The sequence below is a fragment of the Gymnoscopelus braueri genome (genome assembly GCF_963280865.1).
Source record: "Gymnoscopelus braueri genome assembly, chromosome: 24".
Lineage (NCBI taxonomy): Eukaryota > Metazoa > Chordata > Actinopteri > Myctophiformes > Myctophidae > Gymnoscopelus > Gymnoscopelus braueri.
This window is the reverse complement of record NC_137626.1, coordinates 434,701-462,200: the sequence shown is the minus strand read 5'-3', so window position 1 is coordinate 462,200 and position 27,500 is coordinate 434,701. Positions and strand designations below refer to the sequence as shown.

At 40.9% G+C, this 27,500-nt stretch overlaps 1 protein-coding gene across 1 annotated transcript; it reads right to left on the bottom strand.

Moving 5' to 3' along the window:
• Positions 1–15,895: 15,895 nt before the first annotated feature.
• On the bottom strand, positions 15,896–25,803 carry LOC308080212 (uncharacterized protein). The gene is made up of 3 exons (XM_080421988.1): positions 25,753–25,803; positions 23,221–23,866; positions 15,896–16,301 (listed from the first exon to the last, which is right to left on the bottom strand). The coding sequence occupies exons 1-3, from the start codon at positions 25,794–25,796 to the stop codon at positions 15,945–15,947; spliced, it is 1,047 nt and encodes a 348-aa protein (XP_080278114.1). The 5' UTR covers positions 25,797–25,803; the 3' UTR covers positions 15,896–15,944.
• Between the last annotated feature and the right edge of the window lie 1,697 nt (positions 25,804–27,500).

The window sequence follows — 27,500 nt, the reverse complement described above, 5'->3', positions numbered from 1 at the left end:
GTTTAAATATTAAATACAAACTGTAGTTCTTTATATTACCTTTTACTCATCATTGTCCTGTTCTTTCTTTCCTTCTTTCTTCCTTTCTTTCAGAGAGAAAAACGATGATCCAGGGGGCAGCAGGACCCAGGGGGTAGCGCCCTCTAGAGGGAAGGACCTCCATACTTTCACTCCAACTACATTTCAAAGACAAATGTTGTACTTTTGAGTCAAAAGTCAGTATTGACTCAGTGTCATTATACTGACTCACCACAGAGTGACTCAGTGTCATTATACTGAGTCACTACAGAGTGAGTCAGTGTCATTATACTGAGTCACTACAGAGTGAGTCAGTGTCATTATACTGAGTCACCACAGAGTGAGTAAGTGTCATTATACTGAGTCCCCACAGAGTGAGTCAGTGTCATTATACTGACTCACCAAATAGTGAGTCAGTGTCATTATACTGACTCACTACAGAGTGAGTCAGTGTCATTATACTGAGTCACTACAGAGTGAGTCAGTGTTATTATACTGAGTCACTACAGAGTGAGTCAGTGTCATTATACTGAGTCACCACAGAGTGAGTCAGTGTCATTATACTGAGTCACTACAGAGTGAGTCAGTGTCATTATACTGAGTCACCACAGAGTGAGTCAGTGTCATTATACTGAGTCACCACAGAGTGAGTCAGTGTCATTATACTGAGTCACTACAGAGTGAGTCAGTGTCATTATACTGACTCACCACAGAGTGAGTCAGTGTCATTATACTGAGTCACTACAGAGTGAGTCAGTGTTATTATACTGAGTCACTACAGAGTGAGTCAGTGTCATTATACTGAGTCACCACAGAGTGAGTCAGTGTCATTATACTGAGTCACTACAGAGTGAGTCAGTGTCATTATACTGAGTCACTACAGAGTGAGTCAGTGTCATTATACTGAGTCACCACAGAGTGAGTAAGTGTCATTATACTGAGTCCCCACAGAGTGAGTCAGTGTCATTATACTGAGTCACTACAGAGTGAGTCAGTATTATAATTGTTTAAAGTACAATACCAATTGGTGTTATTGAATAACAAGATTATTATATTTATATCACAGTATTAATGTACTGTAGACACATAATATGTATTATAATGATTATTATATTTATATCATTGTATTAATGTACTGTAGACATATAATATATATTATAATGATTATTATATTTATATCATTGTATTAATGTACTGTAGACATATAATATATATTATAATGATTATTATATTTATATCACAGTGTGTATTTATTTATACACATGAATGAATGTTAATTATACTGTAAAACCTGTGAAAAAGCATACATGTGTATGATCCTTTATCAATCTATGATGTAATAAATACATATCATTATTAATATAGAACCAGGGCTCTATGATGTAATAAATACATATCATTATTAATATAGAACCAGGGCTCTATGATGTAATAAATACATATCATTATTAATATAGAACCAGGGCTCTATGATGTAATAAATACATATCATTATTCATATAGAACCAGGGCTCTATGATGTAATAAATATATATCATTATTAATATAGAACCAGGGCTGTCAGTATTATATTTTACTTAATGATTAATTGAAGCTCAAATAATTGCGATGAACGATTTAATTGTTGTTCCTGTAGTTTATGGAACATTATGGAGAAAAACAATAAAACATTTCTATTTGTCTTTTAGGATTCATAAACAAGGTGCAGAGGACAGATATGACAAATAACTTACATCATTTAACACACACACACACACACACACACACACACACACACACACACACACACACACACACACACACACACACACACACACAAATATAGTGGAAATATCAGATCTACAAGCTCAAAGCCAACACACTCTCATTACCCACAATGCATATTGTGACTTAGTTCTCAAACTGGCCTTAAAAGGATCCCTGGCTAATAAATAAGCCTTAATAATATATTATAATTGTCCTCTATAACTAGAATATCTTAATAATACATTATAATTGTCCTCTATAACTAGAATGTCTTAATAATACATTATAATTGTCCTCTATAACTAATGTCTTAATAATACATTATAATTGTCCTCTATAACTAGAATGTCTTAATAATACATTATAATTGTCCTCTATAACTAGAATGTCTTAATAATACATTATAATTGTCCTCTATAACTAGAATGTCTTAATAATACATTATAATTGTCCTCTATAACTAATGTCTTAATAATACATTATAATTGTCCTCTATAACTAGAATGTCTTAATAATACATTATAATTGTCCTCTATAACTAATGTCTTAATAATACATTATAATTGTCCTCTATAACTAGAATGTCTTAATAATACATTATAATTGTCCTCTATAACTAGAATGTCTTAATAATACATTATAATTGTCCTCTATAACTAATGTCTTAATAATACATTATAATTGTCCTCTATAACTAATGTCTTAATAATACATTATAATTGTCCTCTATAACTAATGTCTTAATAATACATTATAATTGTCCTCTATAACTATAATGAAAAATGAAAATATTGTATTTATTTTAGAAACAGTTCATCTTTAACTCAAGAGGGTCAATGCCCGTCATGTGATGTTATGTGTCCAGCCCTATGAATACAAATAAAACATGTTTAATATAGATTTGATGCTCATATAAGGAAGTGTTAAGTTGTTTTCTCATTCATTCCATAGGGCTAGAGGCTAGACCACACATGGACAAATTACATCATCAACCTGCGACAGGAATCTTCCCTCTTGAGTAAAAGATGAACTGTTTCTACAATAAACTAAATATTTAAGGTGTTTTTAATATTACTTTTAATATTACATTATGACCTTAAAATATTTCATTGTGTCAAAACTTATTTGAATATTTAATGATATTATTATATGTATATATATATACACTATATATAATAAATCGTTTTTGCGGTTTTCAAATATGTTTCAACACAGAATGAAGCGTTGTATGGTCATGATTCACCCGGAGCCTGCATGGCTTGGATCAAGGCTTGTAATGATTAATATAAATATTTTTTTGGGGGGAAATAATGGGTTTTCTATCTGTGGAACCACAAAATGGCCGCCACTGCTATGCCCTATCCACCTGTTTCCGCGGGTAGTTTCCTGATGTGTGGGAAACTTCCTGCGGGGGGACCGGAAGTAGAAAGTAGCGGCTCAGTGTGTTTACATTTGCCAGCAGAACGTAGCTGCAGCTTCACAGGTCGCATAGCGATTCTCCAAGACGTTTGTATCGGAGTACACATCGAGGAGGACTTCAAATGGGAGACGCACACCACACACGTGAGGAAAAAGGCTCAGCAGCGACTGTACTGGCTCCGCCGCCTGAAGAAGCTCGGAGTAGGACATCGCATCCTCAGGCTGTATTACAACAGTTCCGTTGAAGGCATCCTAACAGGCTGTGTCACGGCCTGGTACGGAAACTGCACTGCCCGAAAAAAGATCAGCCTACAGCGAGTAGTGCGATCGGCAGAGCGGATAATGGGAATCGAGCTCCCAGAGCTCCAGGAACTGTACAAAAAGCGGTGCGTGGTCAAAGCCAAGCGCATCATCAAGGACAAGCACCACCCAAGTCACAGACTGTTCAAACCCCTACAACGACCGCGACCGGGCAAGGGGCTCTACCGCAGTATCAAGAGTTCCACCACCAGGTACTGGTGCAGTTATAATCCGGCTGCTGTCAGGATGCTGAATGAGGCATAAGCCTTGTTCAGCAGCCTGACAGCAGGCGGTGAAAAAACTTTTCTGGCTCTTCCTGAACACACCTGTGGATTATACCAGGGACAGTGACTTGGACTTAGCTCCCCCTCGGACACACCTGTGGACTACACCAGGTACTTTTTGTTGCACTCCCTCATGGAGCTACTTGCGGATTATACTAGGGTCAGTCCACCCTAGGTGGACACGCACTGACCTTTTGCACCTTAATCCCATGTATAACGCACTGACTTTTTTTGTCTTTTTTTTATTGTGCTCTTTTTTTCTCTAAGCACCTTAACGTCCATATGTATATCATGCACAGTATAAGTATAACATGCACAGTATACATACATTGCTGCTATGCTCAGGCACCTTAGTTTTTTTTTATTATCTCAGGTACTTTGTAAATAATGTAGATAACTTGTCTGGCCCTCTGTTGCTCTCTTGTTCTGACCTCCTTCCCACTTGCCCCCCACCCCTCTTCTTCTCCCCCCCCCCCCCCCTCTTCTTTCTATGGAAATTAACGTTGCGATGGGAACTATGTACAAAAACGAATTTCACCCACTTTTTTACCTTGTAAACCTGTGATGTGACAATAAAACTGATTCTGATTCTGATTCTGATTAAGACTCTGCTTTTCTTAACGTCACAATGAGCTCAGGGACAACGTGTGCTGTGCGTGGCTGTCATTACAACCGAACCAAACTAAATGAATGGCTTAAACTAGAGTGCTTCGTGTGGGGCACTAGTACACATGCATTAACACATCATGCATGTGTTAATGCATGATGACGTTAAGAAGTGGCCTCGTATCGCTTTGTGGAGTCCATAGTTCTAAGTAGGCAAATGTAAATGTACGCATCCATTATTACGACCTGTTCTGAATGTTTTAGATACCTCCCGACACAGCTGATTCACGTAATCAATACGTCATTTATGAACCCGTTATTATCATTTAAGATAACCATCAGTCCCCGTGCTGAGGTCATATCATCAACAGCAGTAAAAATGCAACACAGATAGGTAGATCAATATATAATTAAACGTGCAGGCCCAAGCCAAGGGCTCCAGTATTTTATTTGGGTAGTCTATTTGGGTCGGCGAGGAAACACGTGCTGTTTGTTGACATTCTAAGACCACCTCATGGCTAATTTGCATATGACGTTCATATTATCCCACTGTCAACAAAGGAAAGGACATGTATTGTATTGTGTGGTGGCTATTCTCACCTTCTTAATATAACTATGACTGTACAAATGAAAGCATGGTTCTATTTGCACACTCACAATTACAACTGGTCTGGATAATGAACACTGAGGATTTTACTGTGAGAGACGCTATGCGCACAAACACGGCTTACACTTACCATAACTAAGTAACCAAGTAAAAGTACTCATTATACAAAATGTCCCATTTCACAAGTCTTCAAAATGTTAAAAAGTATTTTGAAAATAGCCGATCTACAAGCTCACAAAGAAAGCTTGTAGATCTGCTATTTTCAAATAGCCGAAGTATGGGGTAAAGTTTTTAATGCATGTTTTGTAATAATGAAAATCTACAAAGTAACTAGTAACTCAAGTTTTCAAATAATTATAGTGGAGTAAAAAGTACAATATTTGCCTCTGAGATGTAGTGGCCTAGACATACAAGTACTGCAAATTGAAAATGCTCCAGTAAGGTAAAGATTCCTCAAATTTGTTCTTAAGTACAGTACTTCAAGTCACCTCCAGACAGATGGTCTTCTTCAGCTCAGTTGCAGAGCCGATGTTAACAGGCAGGGCCAGGCAAGCCCAAGCCTACATGATTCAGACCTGAGCACACTCTGTCACACTGAACACAGCACTACACTCACCTGTAGCAAATGCAGGGTATTTTATGAAACCTACATCAAACTATCTCCAATCCAAGCAGCTACACTGACGGAAGAAACCAAAACACAAAGTGCTTCACAGCTATAGAGACACACGGCCGGAAGCGGAAGGCCTACAAATCCACGCCCACTTTTGACACTCGGGTCCGTTAGAACGATGAACTGCAGCTCTCAATGCAATCTCTATGAGAGGCATTGTAAAATACCGTCATTTCACTGGTTAACTACTGAGGCTGTAGCGATTTTTTTTGTGTTCTAATAATCTGTCCCATTTGTTTAATTTGTCCTTTTTAATGTCCCATATCTTTCATCTCGATATACTACCCACAATATACTATAATATACTCCATCAGTATGTCAAAACCGCTAGCATCGTAGATCCAGAGTTTAAGTGGTCGCATGGTATATACGTCACGGACGCATCCCTTGAGGTTTTCAATACCCAGAAAACTGGCGAAAGTGGCCGTTTTCAATAGGTTTTGGTCATTATCTCTGGAACAGAAGGTCCAATCTGCTCAGTTCAAAGCTTGTTGGATGCGTGACTTTGAGGACATTAAGCACGCAATGACACATTTTCGTTTTTTTTTTTTTAGGGGAGGCGAGATCTTAGTTGGGCAGGCGACCGCCTCTCCTGCCTCTACAGTGGGAACGCCACTGGTCGGCGCTCGGCACTCGTAAAGACAGTGATGTCACTGAAATGCCCGTCTGCTGTCTACCCTCTGCTGTGTTAGCATTATGGGTAACTAGTTAAAGTGGCAAATTAAATGTGAAACACATCAACTATTAAGAAAACAAGAAGATATGTTGACAAAGACACTCCATACATTTGGAAACATATTTTTATTTAAATCAATATCGTCTTCAGTTAATGCAGGATAATTTTAAAAGTAGGCTAACTTTCATATCCTCTCATAGGGAATGCATTGGCAGCTGCAGTTCATCGTTCTAACGGACCGGGAGTAGCGGCGCTGTCTCAAAAGTGGGCGTGAAATTTGTAGTCCCCGTGTGTCTCTATGGCATGATGACAAAGTTGCCAGCTGGTCGTCTGGACACCAAGTGAGCACATAGAAGTGGACGTCCCATTTAATAAAGACTACACTGATGGACATGTGCAACAACTGCAGAAGTTCTACTTCTTACACATGCTACCTAAATTGGCTGATGATTTTACTGAGAAAAAGTTACATCTCTGCCAAAAGTATATGGCTCTCTTTAAGTAAATGGATCACACACACACACACACACACACACACACACACACACACACACACACACACACACACACACACACACACACACACGTAAACCTACAGTACACAAACACAGTGCGAAATCTTTCATCAATGTATTTGTCCTAGGACACAAATCATCTTTCATGTTAGAATTTGTGCAGCCCTTGTAAATCTGAGAGGAGAGTACACAATGTAGATCACAATCACATCACTGTTAATTGTATTTTATGTATTTCCGTTTTGACAGGCCTGAATAAATGCTTATGTAATTTCTAATGAGATAATCCAGAAACAGTATTGTCTAATTTCCAATGAGATAATCAAGTTGAATTCATTTTTCGAAAGTATTTTGTCCATTTTAGGGACAATATTAATGGGCACAGAGTTTTTGGTTATGAATCTGTTGCTACAGTTCCCACCATAAGCATCTGAAATGTACATAATGACTCCAGATGGCGCAATTACAACTAGATATTTCACAGCATTACAAGCATAGTAGTGACTGTAAGATTAGGTTCTTGAGTCCAGATTTTTTGCTTTCTGCAAAACACTTTCTCTACAGTCAATTACACTGACTTTGTTTGGAAAATTCTCCAGAAAAACCTGTGGCATAGTAGCTTCTATGGTTTCACGAGGCAGCCATGGAATTAGATCCTTAGTGTGCTCAGCAATTACATCTATCCAGAATGACAATGTTTTACTAGCCTGACTATGCGACCTTTTGAAGCGTTTTGCTGAATCAGGTTTCATTAATGTAATTAAAAACATTTCATTGATTGAAATTTGTATTAGGCAAAAGAATGTAAAACAACACAGTTACATTTATAATACTTTTGTCTAAAAGGTCAGACCAAAAAAGTCCTTGCGGACTTGTTTCCGTTGAGGTCCTTGGTCCATCTACAACAAGCATTGTTGATGTGCGGGCAAAGCTTTGTAAGCATGACACAAGAGTGTTGAATTCAAGTAGAGGAATCCCTGTGTAGAGAAGACAGTCTTCATCATCTTTTAGGAGATCCTCTGCAACAGACTGTGAGCTCTCAGGGGATGGTTCAGTCAGCTCGCTAGATGTCCTGGTAGGTGGAGCTTTGGCATAGATGTGGTCCTCCATTCCTGGGTCTGACCACTGTGTCTGGACATCATGTGAGCTCTTTGCCACGGAATGTGGCTCCTCTGAAGCCTCCATTGCAACTGGCTCGTCGTCTGCGGGTACAGACATATTTAATTAGTGTACAATGAGATGTATTGCAGGAGTTGTTATCGATTGAGACAGATGTAATTGTACATGTTTAACACACCACCATGCTTAAGGCACTGAATTAAACATACGATTATGACACATTGTTTTTTGTTTTTTGAAAAAATAAAAACTTTGTTTATTGCATCTATTTTGTCTTTAAGGTTGTACTGTCACCTTCCTAAAATAATGGCCTACATCTTTCTTTTTGGGAAATTATATTTTTGCCCAAAGAGTTGCTTGTGGCTAGAAATAGGCCATTATTTTGGCAAGGTGCATGGAGAAGAAAAAAAAAACAAGCGCTGTGCGTGGGTGTGACACACACACACACACACACACACACACACACACACACACAGTGACGTTACAAATGACAGATTAGTACATGTGTTTGTGATCATAAATGCGTTGCAACTTTTTGTTTGCGATAGGTTGAATCGCTTGCGACACAAATAAATCACAATGAGCCCTGCCGTGGACCAGGCCAGGTCAGATTTGTTTTAATGCCTTGTAGAAATTAATCTTACCCGTTAAATGTCTCTGAACGATACTCTCCTCTGGAGGTCTCTCACCCAACAGCAGCGTTGGTTATGGGTTGTGTAGGTCTCTTGTCCACGAAGTGAAATGAACACATACACAGCTTTGGGAGTTTTTTTAAAGTTCAAGTTTCTTAGCCAACTTCTTTTCAAATCGGATGCGATGGAATTTTGACGTTAAGCGACAGAAAAGCAGAGATAAAAGACTTACCAACAAACGTTCTTGGAGTCAGAATCGCTAGGCGACCTGTGAAGCTGCAGCTACGTTCTGCTGGCAAATGTAAACACACTGAGCCGCTACTTCCTGCTTTCGGTCCGTCCGCAGGATGTTTCCCACACAGGATTTTTGCTCCAGTAAATTCCCGCGGAAACAGGTGATCTGCTGTAACTTGCAAAGTCAGTTCACCAACCAGCCAATAGAGCTTTACAATACATAGATTTATTTATTTATTGAAATCTATTAGAATAAATCAATAAGAACCTCTAAACAGTGATTCTCAAACTTTATTTTTTTCCCATTTCACAGACCCCCAGATTGATACAATTTTATATCTACACAGTAACATCCTCAGTGTTAATGTAACTCTGAGAGTGTACACATGGAACGGGTCCATTTGGTTCCATGTGTACACTCTCAGAGTTACAGACCTGTAAGGGTCCATTTGGTTCCATGTGTTCACTCTCAGAGTTACAGACCTGTAAGGGTCCATTTGGTTCCATGTGTACTCTCTCAGAGTTACAGACCTGTAAGGGTCCATTTGGTTCCATGTGTACACTCTCAGAGTTACAGACCTGTAAGGGTCCATTTGGTTCCATGTGTACACTCTCAGAGTTACAGACCTGTAAGGGTCCATTTGGTTCCATGTGTACTCTCTCAGAGTTACAGACCTGTAAGGGTCCATTTGGTTCCATGTGTACACTCTCAGAGTTACAGACCTGTAAGGGTCCATTTGGTTCTATTTATACACTCTCAGAGTTACAGACCTGTAAGGGTCCATTTGGTTCTATTTATACACTCTCAGAGTTACAGACCTGTAAGGGTCCATTTGGGGTCCGTTTTGCTGGGGACCCCCTGGCGCCCCCCTCAAGGACCCGTGGGGGGCCGCAGACCACATGTTGAGAAACAGGGCTTTAAAACGATGGTTTCCTGTCAGTCAAAAACTTTAATTTAATTAAAGTTCAACCTCACGCTCATTTGCATAGACGAATAATAATAATAATAATCTTATAATAAACGAAATAGTGCAAAAATAGAAGCCTGGAGTGTCAGAAAAAAACACAAAACATAACATAACATAACATAACAGCGGTCACACGTTTCAACAAGGTAACATTATTTACTGTAACTCACGCTATCTCACTCTACTCAGTGACGGTGTTACACCGACGTTTGTCCAAATGTTTCTGGTTATTATTATTGGATTATTTTAATATGAATATGACCATAGAATGCAGGGTATCTGCATGTTTATAAAGCCCTTTCAATTCCTCTAAAAAGACCATTACTGCATCAACAGTAATCAACACACTATAAAACATTGTCAAACATTGAACAAAAGAAAGAGGCAAATATTGTGAAAATAGCCGAGGCGTTGTGAGCTTGTAGATCAGCTATTTTCACAACATGTTATCTGTGGAACTGAGTCACACATGCCTCAACTCCTACAATTACAAGTGCTTGTCAGGGTGGGGGGGTCCCCAGTTCAAATATGATTATTTTTGGGGGGTCCCCAGTTCAGATATCATTATTTTGAGGGGTTGCGGTCTGAAAAGGTTGAGAACCACTGCTATAAACAATAACAATGCCGTTCGTTCCAGTCGCTACGTCGCTATGTTGTTTTGCTACGTCAAAATGTGTGGAGAAAAACATTAGGTATACATTTATTTATTTTTGGCCACTAAATAATATCATTCTCCTCACTTAAGAACAACAGGATTTAGTGTGACAATTGGTTCTAATGAAGGCTCTGTTCCATTTAGTGTAACACAGTGGTTCTAATGAAGGCTCTGTTCCATTTAGTGTAACACAGTGGTTCTCACTAAATGGACATTTGGTTCCATTGTGTACACTCTCAGAGTGACACGCCCGTAATAAGGGTCCATGTGGAACCCCCTCAAGGACCCATTAGGGTCCCTGGACCACACTTTGAGACCCACTGGTGTAGCAGAGTGTTTCCAGTGAGTCAACACCCTGACTCTGTTTCACCAGAATGGAACAGAGCCTTCATTAGTAGCATTGTAACAACCAGAATGGAACAGAGCCTTCATTAGTATCATTGTAACAACCAGAATGGAACAGAGCCTTCATTAGTGTCATTGTAACAACCAGAATGGAACAGAGCCTTCATTAGTGTCATTGGCCCCGATTCATAAAGGGATTTACGACCATATTTTGTACGTACTGGCATTTAGGACAAATCCTACACCTGCAGTCGGATTCATAAACGTTTTTTGGTCTGTGTTTGGTGCGTCAGGTGCGCACGTTCTCAGGTCAGCCCAGAGGCTGTCTTACCAGGGCTGAAATGTGCGTATGTCTTTAGAATGCTTTATTCTTCATGCCAAAATCAATTACAACAGTGGCAAACCTCAAACAAAATATATATGTGACCAACATTTGTCAACACATATATATAAAAAATAAAAAATAAATGTTTATTTATTTTAAATAAATGTTTATTTATTTTCAACATCATCTTTTTACCTAGTAAACGTGAGCAATGTTATATCCTTTCCAGGTTATTAGTCTATTATTTGCTGGCGGGGTTAAACCTTGTAAACATTACACATAACGTTCAGCTGATCCATCGTGCAATAGTGGGACTCGCTTCCAGACAGATCAGAATGGTGTTCAAGTTCTCTGTCAGTGTCAAGGCATTGCGGCCGGGCCGACAGCTGTAAGTCTGGACGAGAAGTTAAACTCCGGTGTTGCCAGATTTTGTGAGAGAAATAAGCAACCAGGTCTATGAAAATAAGCCCAAAAGAAGCAACTGGCACTTAGGCCATTATAAGCACTTTAATTAAACCTTTGTGAGCTTGTAGATCTGCTATATTAAAAAACAAATCTTGTAATAAAATGTGAAATATTTGGAAGATTTTTTAAACATTCTAACAACACAAATCTGCCTCCAGCTGGCACAAAACATTTTCAGATGGGGCTTATAGGGATAAATTAGCTTACATATTAACTTGGGGGTCCATGACATAAAAATATTTGAGAACCACCGGTTAAAACAATTGAACAATTGTGAAGCAAGCCCAAATAACCAACTACACTTTAGAAACAAGCCCAAAAAAACGCACCCCACTGATACCAATATTTACAAGCAACTTTACAGAAAAATAAGCGCAAATTCGCTTATAATAAGTGGACATGGCAACACTGTGCCGTAAAGTGACGTTAAAGTTGGATGCTGTTGGATGCAGACTTCGACATTAATCAGCTCCTACACCTGGTCATACGCACGTCTCTGGGATATACGAACCCCTTTGGGAATTGCACGTCCGTTTGTGACTACCAAAATACGACCTGCCTTTACGAACTTTATTTACCCCATATATACGACCCTCGTTATGAATCAGGGCCAATGTAACAACCAGAATGGAACAGAGCCTTCATTAGTGTCATTGTAACAACCATAATGGAACAGAGCCTTCATTAGTATCATTGTAATCTGAGTTCCCAGAAGTTTTCGCCAGCTCTCGTATACTAACGGGAGGGGCGAGGAACTTCTGGGCCAAAGCCCTGGTATTTGTGGGCGGGATGTAACTTACGCTCAGAATCTGAGTGGACACGCCTCTTACCGGTCTGAGAGCTGTGCAACTCGTCTAAAAAGTCCGAAGAGAGGCAAACAGCAGTACACAACATTGGCGGCCGCAATTTCTCAAGGGGAAATTGCTTCCCGTCGCAACACCCACTGCATGTGGATCCCGCCCCCTTTTCTTCATTGGCTGTTGATTTGAATCAGAAAGCAGTGGCCGCGCCCCTGCTGTCCAGGCTTTGAGCCGAAGCCTCCCAGACTAGTGTCATTGTAACAACCAGAATGGAACAGAGCCTTCATTAGTGTCATTGTAACAACCAGAATGGAACAGAGCCTTCATTAGTATCATTGTAACAACCAGAATGGAACAGAGCCTTCATTAGTATCATTGTAACAACCAGAATGGAACAGAGCCTTCATTAGTATCATTGTAACAACCAGAATGGAACAGAGCCTTCATTAGTGTCATTGTAACAACCAGAATGGAACAGAGCCTTCATTAGTATCATTGTAACAACCAGAATGGAACAGAGCCTTCATTAGTATCATTGTAACAACCAGAATGGAACAGAGCCTTCATTAGTATCATTGTAACAACCAGAATGGAACAGAGCCTTCATTAGTGTCATTGTAACAACCAGAATGGAACAGAGCCTTCATTAGTAGCATTGTAACAACCAGAATGGAACAGAGCCTTCATTAGTATCATTGTAACAACCAGAATGGAACAGAGCCTTCATTAGTATCATTGTAACAACCAGAATGGAACAGAGCCTTCATTAGTATCATTGTAACAACCAGAATGGAACAGAGCCTTCATTAGTATCATTGTAACAACCAGAATGGAACAGAGCCTTCATTAGTGTCATTGTAACAACCAGAATGGAACAGAGCCTTCATTAGTATCATTGTAACAACCAGAATGGAACAGAGCCTTCATTAGTATCATTGTAACAACCAGAATGGAACAGAGCCTTCATTAGTAGCATTGTAACACCAGTGAAGGAAGTAAGGAAGAGGACCAGTTTATTTACAATGCTGTTGTGGAGGATGTTACATGAGGTATAATAATATCATAAAACATAATAATATAGGATGTAAACATGACGTTCCCATCAGGGCTGAACCTTATGGACTAAAAACCAAATATCATACAGCACCTTAGACCAAATAGCCTACACCAGGGGTCTTCAACAGGGGGTCCGGGACCCCTAGGGGGTCCTCAGAGATACTACAGGTGGTCCGCAAAATATATGTGTGATATGGAATTATTTATTTAGATTTTGATATGAACCTCTTGAACCCTCACATCCCTGTTCTGGGGGAACATTAGCTTAAAACAGCCCACAATGCGTCTGCAGCACATTGTGAGCTTGTAGATCTGCTATTTTCGGCCAAGAGGTTGGGTGTAGAGCTCTTCACGGGTCTGAAAAGAACAGACCGGAACCGAAATGGACCTGTGAAATCTGATCCCATTCTGAGCCGTTTCGAGATTTTTTTCAAATAACAAAACAAACCCGGGTGGACCCGTGACAATTTCCTCCCATTCCGAGCCGTTCAGACTTTTTTTTTTTTTTACGGACCCAGTGGACCCAGTGGAAACACGATTATTTCCGAGATTTTACAGACCCGACCCTGCAGACGCCCATTCAAAAAAGCGCATATGAAACTACAAAAATAAATAAATAAATATGCACAGAGGTATTCATTTAATATATGTGACAAAAGGTTTTCTTTCTTTCTTAAATAAATATGGTATTCTGTAAATAAATGTGGACTTTATGAAATAATAGCAGACCTATTGACCAATGACCATTTCATGATCAAAGCTTTGCTTTCACCTCGTCAGAGGAATCCATGATTTCAAATCAGCCTGGCAGCTGGCTGGCCTTGCAGTATGGTGGTGTGCAGTATGGTGGTGTGCAGTATGGTGGTGTGCAGTATGGTGGGGTGCAGTATGGTGGGGTGCAGTATGGTGGTGTGCAGTATGGTGGTGTGCAGTATGGTGGTGTGCAGTATGGTGGGGTGCAGTATGGTGGTGTGCAGTATGGTGGGGTGCAGTATGGTGGTGTGCAGTATGGTGGTGTGCAGTATGGTGGGGTGCAGTATGGTGGTGTGCAGTATGGTGGTGTGCAGTATGGTGGTGTGCAGTATGGTGGTGTGTAGTATGGTGGGGTGCAGTATGGTGGTGTGCAGTATGGTGGTGTGCAGTATGGTGGTGTGTAGTATGGTGGTGTGCAGTATGGTGGTGTGCAGTATGGTGGGGTGCAGTATGGTGGGGTGCAGTATGGTGGTGTGCAGTATGGTGGTGTGTAGTATGGTGGTGTGCAGTATGGTGGTGTGCAGTATGGTGGGGTGCAGTATGGTGGTGTGCAGTATGGTGGGGTGCAGTATGGTGGTGTGCAGTATGGTGGTGTGTAGTATGGTGGTGTGCAGTATGGTGGTGTGCAGTATGGTGGTGTGCAGTATGGTGGGGTGCAGTATGGTGGTGTGCAGTATGGTGGTGTGCAGTATGGTGGGGTGCAGTATGGTGGGGTGCAGTATGGTGGGGTGCAGTATGGTGGGGTGCAGTATGGTGGGGTGCAGTATGGTGGTGTGCAGTATGGTGGTGTGCATGCATGCAATAGGTCTGCATTTCTGCAGTAATCTGATCTTCAACCAGCCTACTCATCACACAAGATGCACAGCCATTCATGTCTCTGCTGCACTAACCTGATCCCAGGTCTGTCTAAAACATCACACACCAGTTGGGTCTCGGGTTCTGTCGGGTATGTTCGGAATCGGGGGGGCCCGTGAAGAGCTCTAGTTTGGTGTACAGGGAAAAGGAGCAGACCAAGTACCGAGACAAAGGTCAAGTTTACAAGTATTGAGGGTTTAAGTCGTTAAATGTCTGAAAATACACATTAACATGAACAAATATGTAGTGGGGGTCCCTGCTTCATCTCTCATCTATACAATATGTAGTGGGGGTCCCTGCTTCATCTCTCATCTATACAATATGTAGTGGGGGTCCCTGCTTCATCTCTCATCTATACAATATGTAGTGGGGGTCCCTGCTTCATCTCTCATCTATACAATATGTAGTGAGGGTCCCTGCTTCACCTCTCATCTATACAATATGTAGTGGGGGTCCCTGCTTCATCTCTATCTCAGTTAAAACATTGAGGACCCCTGGCCTATACCTTCCATATCCATAATATTGATATTTAATCAATACTGTGAAAATAAGTATTGTGACGATAATTGTATTCAAATGTTCAAAACTAGCGAAAAGAGCCGATCTACGTACGTAGTACGTACATGTTCACGTTGTGAGCTCGTATGTTGGCTATTTGTATTTTTTATGTATGAAAAATAAGGCTTAAAGTGATTAAAACCAGAAAAAAAAATGTGGATGTCTAGTCATATGTCCACTCATATTCTGGCCATATGGTTATAATATGGTTGTAACATGGTTATAATATGCACATACGGTCCAGCCCTCTGGCTAAAAAACATAAAATAAATCACGTTCAGTTTTTTATGTCTTCTGGACCCCACGCTGCGTGGCACAGCGCATCGTTAATGTAATTAGTTCCCGCAGCCTCGTACTCCGATCTCCTGCTTGTAACGAGTGGTCAGGCTGTCGGCCTTACGGGTCAGTTTGTTCAGCACGGCGTGGAGTCCGCTCAGGTGGAAGTGGAACTGTTTCTGCAGGTCCTCTTCCTCCTCCTCGCCTTCCTCTTTGTCCCAATCGGCGTCCGCCATCAATGGCGGCGGCACGGTCGTTTTGGAAAGGTCTTCGCGGCAGTCCCGGACGAGCCCCCACTCCATGTCGTTACGGATGGACTTGAGCAGAACGTAGGAGCTGTACATGTCGCCGTCCGGGAAATAGGCTCCTCCCCCTCCTCCGACATCACCGTTGCTGGCGCCGACCGGCGCGTTGGTCTGTAGTCACCATTACACAATGCAAGAGGAACATTAGTTAGGCTGTAGTCACCATTACACAATGCAAGAGGAACATTAGTTAGGCTGTAGTCACCATTACACAATGCAAGAGGAACATTAGTTAGGCTGTAGTCACCATTACACAATGCAAGAGGAACATTAGTTAGGCTGTAGTCACCATTACACAATGCAAGAGGAACATTAGTTAGGCTGTAGTCACCATTACACAATGCAAGAGGAACATTAGTTAGGCTGTAGTCACCATTACACAATGCAAGAGGAACATTAGTTAGGCTGTAGTCACCATTACACAATGCAAGAGGAACATTAGTTAGGCTGTAGTCACCATTACACAATGCAAGAGGAACATTAGTTAGGCTGTAGTCACCATTACACAATGCAAGAGGAACATTAGTTAGGCTGTAGTCACCATTACACAATGCAAGAGGAACATTAGTTAGACTGTAGTCACCATTACACAATGCAAGAGGAACATTAGTTAGGCTGTAGTCACCATTACACAATGCAAGAGGAACATTAGTTAGGCTGTAGTCACCATTACACAATGCAAGAGGAACATTAGTTAGACTGTAGTCACCATTACACAATACAAGAGGAACATTAGTTAGACTGTAGTCACCATTACACAATGCAAGAGGAACATTAGTTAGACTGTAGTCACCATTACACAATGCAAGAGGAACATTAGTTAGGCTGTAGTCACCATTACACAATACAAGAGGAACATTAGTTAGACTGTAGTCACCATTACACAATGCAAGAGGAACATTAGTTAGACTGTAGTCACCATTACACAATGCAAGAGGAACATTAGTTAGGCTGTAGTCACCATTACACAATGCAAGAGGAACATTAGTTAGACTGTAGTCACCATTACACAATGCAAGAGGAACATTAGTTAGGCTGTAGTCACCATTACACAATACAAGAGGAACATTAGTTAGGCTGTAGTCACCATTACACAATGCAAGAGGAACATTAGTTAGGCTGTAGTCACCATTACACAATACAAGAGGACCATTAGTTAGGCTGTAGTCACCATTACACAATGCAAGAGGAACATTAGTTAGGCTGTAGTCACCATTACACAATACAAGTCAGAGGACCATTAGTTAGACTGTAGTCACCATTACACAATACAAGAGGACCATTAGTTAGACTGTAGTCACCATTACACAATACAAGAGGAACATTAGTTAGACTGTATAGTCACCATTACACAATACAAGAGGACCATTAGTTAGACTGTAGTCACCATTACACAATACAAGAGGACCATTAGTTAGACTGTAGTCACCATTACACAATACAAGAGGACCATTAGTTAGACTGTAGTCACCATTACACAATACAAGAGGACCATTAGTTAGGCTGTAGTCACCATTACACAATACAAGAGGACCATTAGTTAGGCTGTAGTCACCATTACACAATGCAAGAGGAACATTAGTTAGGCTGTAGTCACCATTACACAATGCAAGAGGAACATTAGTTAGGCTGTAGTCACCATTACACAATGCAAGAGGAACATTAGTTAGGCTGTAGTCACCATTACACAATGCAAGAGGAACATTAGTTGTCGAGCAAATAATTGTGATTATAATAATTTAATAGTTTTGTTGGCCGTTGGAATTATAAGAATAAATAAATGTTTTGTTTGGCTTTTTTAGGCTCGTAATCAAAAGTTGCACAGGGGGCAGATATGACACACAGGGGGCAGATATGACACACAGGGGGCAGATATGACAAATAACTAAAATATGCAAAGACATTATTGACATTTAATAATTTCGTGGTGTTTTATACTAAATGTAAAAATAGCTGATCTACAAGTTTACAATGTGTTTTAAGCAGCTTGTACATCAGCTATTTAAAAATGTTCAACAGGGAAATGATGATGACAAACTGTACAGCCATCAGGTCGACTAATAGTTCCAAACATACTGTATAGTTGCAAACAGTGAACCGTTATAATAGGTGTTGTCACGCAATACACAAACTACGTGATCACTTTATCTCTGAGCTTTTAAATGACCCAAAACACATTATAAATGAATGCTTCTGTTGGAAGTCTACGGGAGTGTCCAAACTCTCTGGCATAGACGTCAGGACTTCTGTACCCTAGAACAGTGGTTCTCAACCTGTGGTTGTTCATGATTTTTGGGGGGTCCCCAGATGACTATGAAGTGACAATTGAATGACTTTGAAGACATTTTTGATACCTACATTTTTTTTTTACTGTGTTAAAAGTAATCAACAGACCATACTAGAACTGTTCAAACATTGGCCAAAATAAATAGCTGATCTGCAAGCTTGTAGATCGGCTATTTTCACAATATTTATCTGTGGAACCGAGTCAACTTCGTCAGGGTTGGGGGTCCCCAGATCAAATATGATTATTTTGGGGGGTTGCGGCCTGAAAAGGTCACTAAAGACTAGTTTCAAACCTCCCAAAACAAACTGATTCGACTACTTCTCGGCCTGGGGCCCATGACCCACCTTTCTCCACCTCATTTTGTTAGCCTATAGGATGGCTCAGGGTAGAGGACAGGGTTAAACAACTACAAATGGGATTGGCTTTCAAAATAGTCAATGTGACTTTGCCCTCAATACCCTCAATAATGCCCTCAATGCCCTCAATACCCTCAATGCCCTCAATACCCTCAATACCCTCAATGCCCTCAATACCCTCAATGCCCTCAATGCCCTCAATGCCCTCAATACCCTCAATAATGCCCTCAATACCCTCAATGCCCTCAATGCCCTCAATACCCTCAATGCCCTCAATACCCTCAATACCCTCAATGCCCTCAATACCCTCAATACCCACATATCTGACTAAATACCTCCAACAAGTTAGTGACACCCACAATACTTGAGGGAGTGTAAACAACAATCTGGTAACACACACCCATAAAACACAATACTAGAGGGAGTGTAAACAATGATCTGGTAACACACACCCATAAAACACAATACTAGAGGGAGTGTAAACAACAATCTGGTAACACACACCCATAAAACACAATACTAGAGGGAGTGTAAACAATGATCTGGTAACACACACCCATAAAACACAATACTAGAGGGAGCGTAAACAATGATCTGGTATCACACACACATAAAACACAATACTAGAGGGAGTGTAAACAATGATCTGGTAACACACACCCATAAAACACAATACTAGAGGGAGTGTAAACAATGATCTGGTAACACACACCCATAAAACACAATACTAGAGGGAGTGTAAACAATGATCTGGTGACACACACCTATAAAACACAATACTAGAGGGAGTGTAAACAATGATCTGGTAACACACACCCATAAAAAACAATACTAAAGGGAGTGTAAACAATGATCTGGTAACACACACCCATAAAACACAATACTAGAGAGAGTGTAAACAATGATCTGGTAACACACCCATAAAACACAATACTAGAGGGAGTGTAAACAATGATCTGGTAACACACACCCATAAAACACATTACTAGAGGGAGTGTAAACAATGATCTGGTAACACACACCCATAAAACACAATACTAGAGGGAGTGTAAACAATGATCTGGTAACACACACCCATAAAACACAATACTAGAGGGAGTGTAAACAATGATCTGGTGACACACACCTATAAAACACAATACTAGAGGGAGTGTAAACAATGATCTGGTAACACACACCCATAAAAAACAATACTAAAGGGAGTGTAAACAATGATCTGGTAACACACACCCATAAAACACAATACTAGAGAGAGTGTAAACAATGATCTGGTAACACACCCATAAAACACAATACTAGAGGGAGTGTAAACAATGATCTGGTAACACACACCCATAAAACACAATACTAGAGGGAGTGTAAACAATGATCTGGTAACACACCCATAAAACACAATACTAGAGGGAGTGTAAACAATGATCTGGTAACACACACCCATAAAAAACAATACTAAAGGGAGTGTAAACAATGATCTGGTAACACACACCCATAAAAAACAATACTAAAGGGAGTGTAAACAATGATCTGGTAACACACACCCATAAAACACAATACTAAAGGGAGTGTAAACAATGATCTGGTAACACACACCCATAAAACACAATACTAGAGGGAGCGTAAACAATGATCTGGTGACACACACCCATAAAACACATTACTAGAGGGAGCATAAACAATGATCTGGTAACACACACCCATAAAACACATTACTAGAGGGAGCGTAAACAATGATCTGGTAACACACACCCATAAAACACATTACTAGAGGGAGTGTAAACAATGATCTGGTAACACACACCCATAAAACACATTACTAGAGGGGGTGTAAACAATGATCTGGTAACACACACCCATAAAACACATTACTAGAGGGAGCGTAAACAATGATCTGGTAACACACACCCATAAAACACAATACTAGAGGGAGTGTAAACAATGATCTGGTAACACACACCCATAAAACACAATACTAGAGGGGGTGTAAACAATGATCTGGTAACACACACCCATAAAACACATTACTAGAGGGGGTGTAAACAATGATCTGGTAACACACACCCATAAAACACATTACTAGAGGGGGTGTAAACAATGATCTGGTAACACACACCCATAAAACACAATACTAGAGGGAGCGTAAACAATGATCTGGTGACACACACCCATAAAACACATTACTAGAGGGAGCATAAACAATGATCTGGTAACACACACCCATAAAACACATTACTAGAGGGAGCGTAAACAATGATCTGGTAACACACACCCATAAAACACATTACTAGAGGGAGTGTAAACAATGATCTGGTAACACACACCCATAAAACACATTACTAGAGGGAGTGTAAACAATGATCTGGTAACACACACCCATAAAACACAATACTAGAGGGAGTGTAAACAATGATCTGGTAACACCCATGGGTAAACAAACATGGGTAAATTCTCCTTCTACAGCACTGACACCCAGGTGTGGAATGCCCTGACCCCATAAGTGTACAGTGTTATCTGTACATTTATCTATTTATTTTGATCATCGTGTAATCTGGTGTTCTCCTTTTAGACAAAGTGTTTGACTGTATTCCTGCTGTTTTTTACATTTCTGTCTTATACAATATTCAATCAATCAACCACTGTTCTAGAACAGTGTCAGGGCCTTACCGGTGTGGAGGAGGTCATAACCACTGTTCTAGAACAGTACCAGGGCCTTACCGGTGTGGAGGAGGTCATAACCACTGTTCTAGAACAGTACCAGGGCCTTACCGGTGTGGAGGAGGTCATAACCACTGTTCTAGAACAGTACCAGGGCCTTACCGGTGTGGAGGAGGTCGTAACCACTGTTATAGAACAGTACCAGGGCCTTACCGGTGTGGAGGAGGTCGTAACCACTGTTCTAGAACAGTACCAGGGCCTTACCGGTGTGGAGGAGGTCATAACCACTGTTATAGAACAGTACCAGGGCCTTACCGGTGTGGAGGAGGTCATAACCACTGTTCTAGAACAGTGTCAGGGCCTTACCGGTGTGGAGGAGGTCATAACCACTGTTCTAGAACAGTACCAGGGCCTTACCGGTGTGGAGGAGGTCATAACCACTGTTATAGAACAGTACCAGGGCCTTACCGGTGTGGAGGAGGTCGTAACCACTGTTATAGAACAGTACCAGGGCCTTACCGGTGTGGAGGAGGTCATAACCACTGTTATAGAACAGTGTCAGGGCCTTACCGGTGTGGAGGAGGTCATAACCACTGTTCTAGAACAGTACCAGGGCCTTACCGGTGTGGAGGAGGTCATAACCACTGTTATAGAACAGTACCAGGGCCTTACCGGTGTGGAGGAGGTCGTAACCACTGTTATAGAACAGTACCAGGGCCTTACCGGTGTGGAGGAGGTCGTAACCACTGTTATAGAACAGTACCAGGGCCTTACCGGTGTGGAGGAGGTCATAACCACTGTTATAGAACAGTACCAGGGCCTTACCGGTGTGGAGGAGGTCATAACCACTGTTCTAGAACAGTGTCAGGGCCTTACCGGTGTGGAGGAGGTCATAACCACTGTTCTAGAACAGTACCAGGGCCTTACCGGTGTGGAGGAGGTCATAACCACTGTTCTAGAACAGTGTCAGGGCCTTACCGGTGTGGAGGAGGTCGTAACCACTGTTATAGAACAGTACCAGGGCCTTACCGGTGTGGAGGAGGTCATAACCACTGTTATAGAACAGTACCAGGGCCTTACCGGTGTGGAGGAGGTCATAACCACTGTTCTAGAACAGTACCAGGGCCTTACCGGTGTGGAGGAGGTCATAACCACTGTTATAGAACAGTACCAGGGCCTTACCGGTGTGGAGGAGGTCATAACCACTGTTATAGAACAGTGTCAGGGCCTTACCGGTGTGGAGGAGGTCATAACCACTGTTATAGAACAGTGTCAGGGCCTTACCGGTGTGGAGGAGGTCATAACCACTGTTCTAGAACAGTACCAGGGCCTTACCGGTGTGGAGGAGGTCGTAACCACTGTTCTAGAACAGTGTCAGGGCCTTACCGGTGTGGAGGTCATAACCACTGTTATAGAACAGTACCAGGGCCTTACCGGTGTGGAGGAGGTCATAACCACTGTTCTAGAACAGTACCAGGGCCTTACCGGTGTGGAGGAGGTCGTAACCACTGTTCTAGAACAGTGTCAGGGCCTTACCGGTGTGGAGGAGGTCATATTTTTTTTGGAGACCATCAGAATTAATTAAAATGATTTGTTGCGTTAAAATGACTATTTCTGAGGATATCATGAAGCCTCGTTCCAATAAAGAAATGTAAAGGGTACTTTTTACCTATTTAAACTTGAAAACGGGTCAAAAAAGACCCTAACACAATGGAAGGGCTAGAACAGACCTTACCGGTGTGGAGGAGGTCGTGCCGAGCAGCTTGGCGTCTCCGTTGACTCCGTGCTCCAGAGGAACGCCTCGCAGAACGCTGGGCACCATGACGGTCTGGTCCATGTTGGTGACCAGAGGAACGCCTCGCAGAACGCTGGGCACCATGACGGTCTGGTCCATGTTGGTGACCAGAGGAACGCCTCGCAGAACGCTGGGCGCCATGACGGTCTGGTCCATGTTGGTGACCAGAGGAACGCCTCGCAGAACGCTGGGCACCATGACGGTTTGGTCCATGTTGGTGACCAGAGGAACGCCTCGCAGAACGCTGGGCGCCATGACGGTCTGGTCCATGTTGGTGACCAGAGGAACGCCTCGCAGAACGCTGGGCACCATGACGGTCTGGTCCATGTTGGTGACCAGAGGAACGCCTCGCAGAACGCTGGGCACCATGACGGTCTGGTCCATGTTGGTGACCAGAGGAACGCCTCGCAGAACGCTGGGCACCATGACGGTCTGGTCCATGTTGGTGACCAGAGGAACGCCTCGCAGAACGCTGGGCACCATGACGGTCTGGTCCATGTTGGTGACCGCTCCTATGAAGCGGTTCATGGCGCTGAACAGGGACCTCTTCTGGTTGTGCGAGTCACTGCCCTGCATCGTCCTCCTCCTCCACGAACACCTTTTATTATTATTTAGGTCGGTTTGGTTTTAATTAGCGATCAAATCTGTTCTTGACCTTTTGCACTTATTACGACACGACCGGGTTCTTCCTCATTTAAATATGAAATGAGGAATGACATGCGATTGGTCCTGGGCGGCAGCAGGCAGCAGTGCGGGGTTCGGTTATGAACAAATGAGCGGGGATAAACTTAGCTCCCGCTAATGCTCTTTGGAGGATTATGATTGGAGCGCTAAAAGGCTTTGAGCTTGTCTCACACACACACACACACACACACACACACACACACACACACACACACACACACACACACACACACACACACACACACACACACACACACACACACACACACACACACACACACACACACACACACTTGACGCTAGGTTGTGTTACTAAATGTTGGATCAATTTATATATTATACCTAGTGCAGTGTCTAGTGTCTGTAGGATGTTAGTTTCAGTGGTGGAAAGTAACTAAGTAAATTTACTTAAGTACTGTACTTAAGTACAATTTTGAGGTATTTGGACTTTACTTGAGTATTTCCAATTTCCAATACTTTTACTTCTACTCCACTACATCTCAGAGGCAAATATTGTACTTTTACTCCACTACAGTTATTTGAAAACTTTAGTTACTAGTTACTTTGCAGATATAAATTGTGCTATTATGAAACATACATTAACCACTTTAGTTCTATGTTATACATAGGCTATTTGAAAATAGCCGATCTACAAGCACCTGTGAGCTTGTAGATCTGCTATTTTCAAATATTTTAGTACTTTTACTTTTGGTACTTTAAGTACATTTTGATGCCAATACTTTTGTACTTTTACTCAAGTAAATTTTTAATTCTGGACCTTTACTTGTAACAGAGTATTTTTATATTGCAGTATTGGTACTTTTACTTAAGTAAAGAATTTGAATACTTTTTCCAGAAGAACAACACCTGAAAATATAAAACACACCATGTCAGCTTAAACCAACCGGGGAATCGAACTCACAACCTCTTCTTTATACAAGCCAGCGTTTATGCTTCATTTATACCATATTCTATCACACGACAACACTGTCATTTACCTAAAAGAACACAACGGTTTACTTTGGGTAAAGTGACAGTAAAGGAACAATAGTTTACTTTGGGTAAAGTGACAGTAAAGGAACAATAGTTTACTTTGGGTAAAGTGACAGTAAAGGAACAATAGTTTACTTTAGGTAAAGTGACAGTAAAGGAACATAACGGTTTATTTTGGGTAAAGTGACAGGCTCAGCCTGCCTGGGTCTCAGTCAGCTGGATACTACTACAGCTAACGTCTGTTACACCAACATGTGTGACCTATAGAATACGGTGACTCCATTCCGGACCATTTACTGTTGTTTGAGCATACATGATTATTATTATTGTTATTATTATTATTATTATTATTAGGCCTAGAGTAGTAGTATTAGTTGTATGTTAGTAGTATCCTCATGGCATTAAACAATTTAACGGTAGCAAACTTTCAAAGTTCATAATTTGTTACCTTTCGACGTGAAATGCAGAAATTAAAATTACGTGACATACAATGTATCGAATTAAAGATTGTTCACAAACAAGTGAGGTAAAAATAATGTATTTAAACATAATACAGCCATCTATTCTATATGGGGGCTTTTCATGCTAACGAACCGGGGTCATGCAATTCGATGGGTCACCAATGTCCGTGTAACACGACAGGGAAGGGAACCGCGGGCAGAAAGCTGCTACAAAAGTACAAAACTATGAATATGCATTAAAACAAACAACACAATGAACACGTTAAACACACTAAACATTTTTAACTAAAGAAGGAAGATTAAAGTTGTATTTTTAACGTAAATACTTTCTTACCGTCCGTGAAACGTTCCACACAGCGTTAACACGGACCGTCCCATGGCCCGGGGGGACCGTCCCATTGCCCGGAGGGACGAGGCGCGCCGTGATTGGTCCGTGGAGCGTCGTTTCTATGGCGTGAATATCCTTACATGGCTCTGGGACAGCCCACTGACCGAACCTCCACTCTGAGCCAATCACGGGACGAGCTGGGCCGTGACGTAGGCCGGGGGAGGTTCCCAGAATGGAGACGGTCGTTCAATTCATTCAGTAGTTTAATTATGACTATAATAATATAATGTAATTATATGTAATATATATTATTATATATACTATATATAATAATTATGAAAGTAACACTTAATTAAAAATGTTTTTTGTCAAATGTTTTATTTGTCACTTATTATTTGACTTGATTAATTATATCCTCATAATTATGTTCTGTTTTCTGTATATATAAATATAATACACAGTATATATTAATATGATATACAGAGAATATATTATATATATATATATATAAAAGTGTATAGTAAACCGTATATATATATATATATATATACAGTTTACTATACACTTTTATATATATATATATATATATATATATATATATATATATATATATATATACAGTTTACTATACACTTTTATATATATATATATATATAGTTATAGTTAATAATTATGTTCTCTGACAGATTGTCTCTCACTTTGCTTTAGAAAGGCCTTCTATTGGTGTGACAGCGCCGCTCTGTGGTCATGAATGTAACTGCAACCATTGTTTTGGATTGATGTTGAGAACTTCAGCATCAGAACCTTTAATAATAATAATAATAATAATAATAATAATAATAATAATCATCATAATCATAATCATAATCATAATCATAATAATAATAATAATAACAAGAAAATGTGCTCCTCGGAGCACAAGTCTCCGCCGGTAGAACGGGTCGTCTTGGTAGAATGCGCGTGGTTTTTGGTGTTCTGCAGGGGCGACTGAATATGTAGTGTCTGCATCTAAAAAAAAATCTTCTTGAAGCAATGTGTCATATGGGAGTCCTCGTAATTGACTGGTTTGTTCAAATGCTTGTCTGTCTTCTTCATCTTCATTGTCTTGAACAGTTTCAGCAGTTGATTGGTGTGTTTGATCTATGTCAGTTTTCTCTAGTGCTACATAATGTATTTGATCAATTGTTACAGTATTAAGACTTCGGCCTTGTTGTGGGATCAGATCAATTCAACTCTATAGTCCTCTTCTGTGTTACTGTTGTAGATGAGTATGCTTTCTTAGCTTTGGCCTTCTGCGCCTTTGCTCGACCAATGTTAGGTGTTCTCAGAGGGACACACACACGCACGGACGGGTGATTTTGTACTGGAAGGTACAGTTCCAATCAAGACTGATTGATCCTGTCTTACCTCACTTCAAAAACATAAATGGCTTTTTGAAGTGACACACCTATTTATAGGATTTTATTTCGTCATGCGTCCCTCTAGCCAATCAAAGGCATTGGTGTCAACATATTGACACGTGTCACGTGGAGCTTGACCAATGTTAGCTTGGCTGGGAGGGAGGTGAACACACGGCGGGACGAAGCGAAAACATCCGGCGGAGACAATAATAACTAGAAAGTACTGTTCCTGAAGAAACAGTGTGGGATCGCTAAGAATGTTGATAGTATCACACTAGAAAGTACTGTTCCTGATTAATTCTGTCTTACCTATTTATATTACATATTGTGATGTCACGTGAAGCTTGACCAATC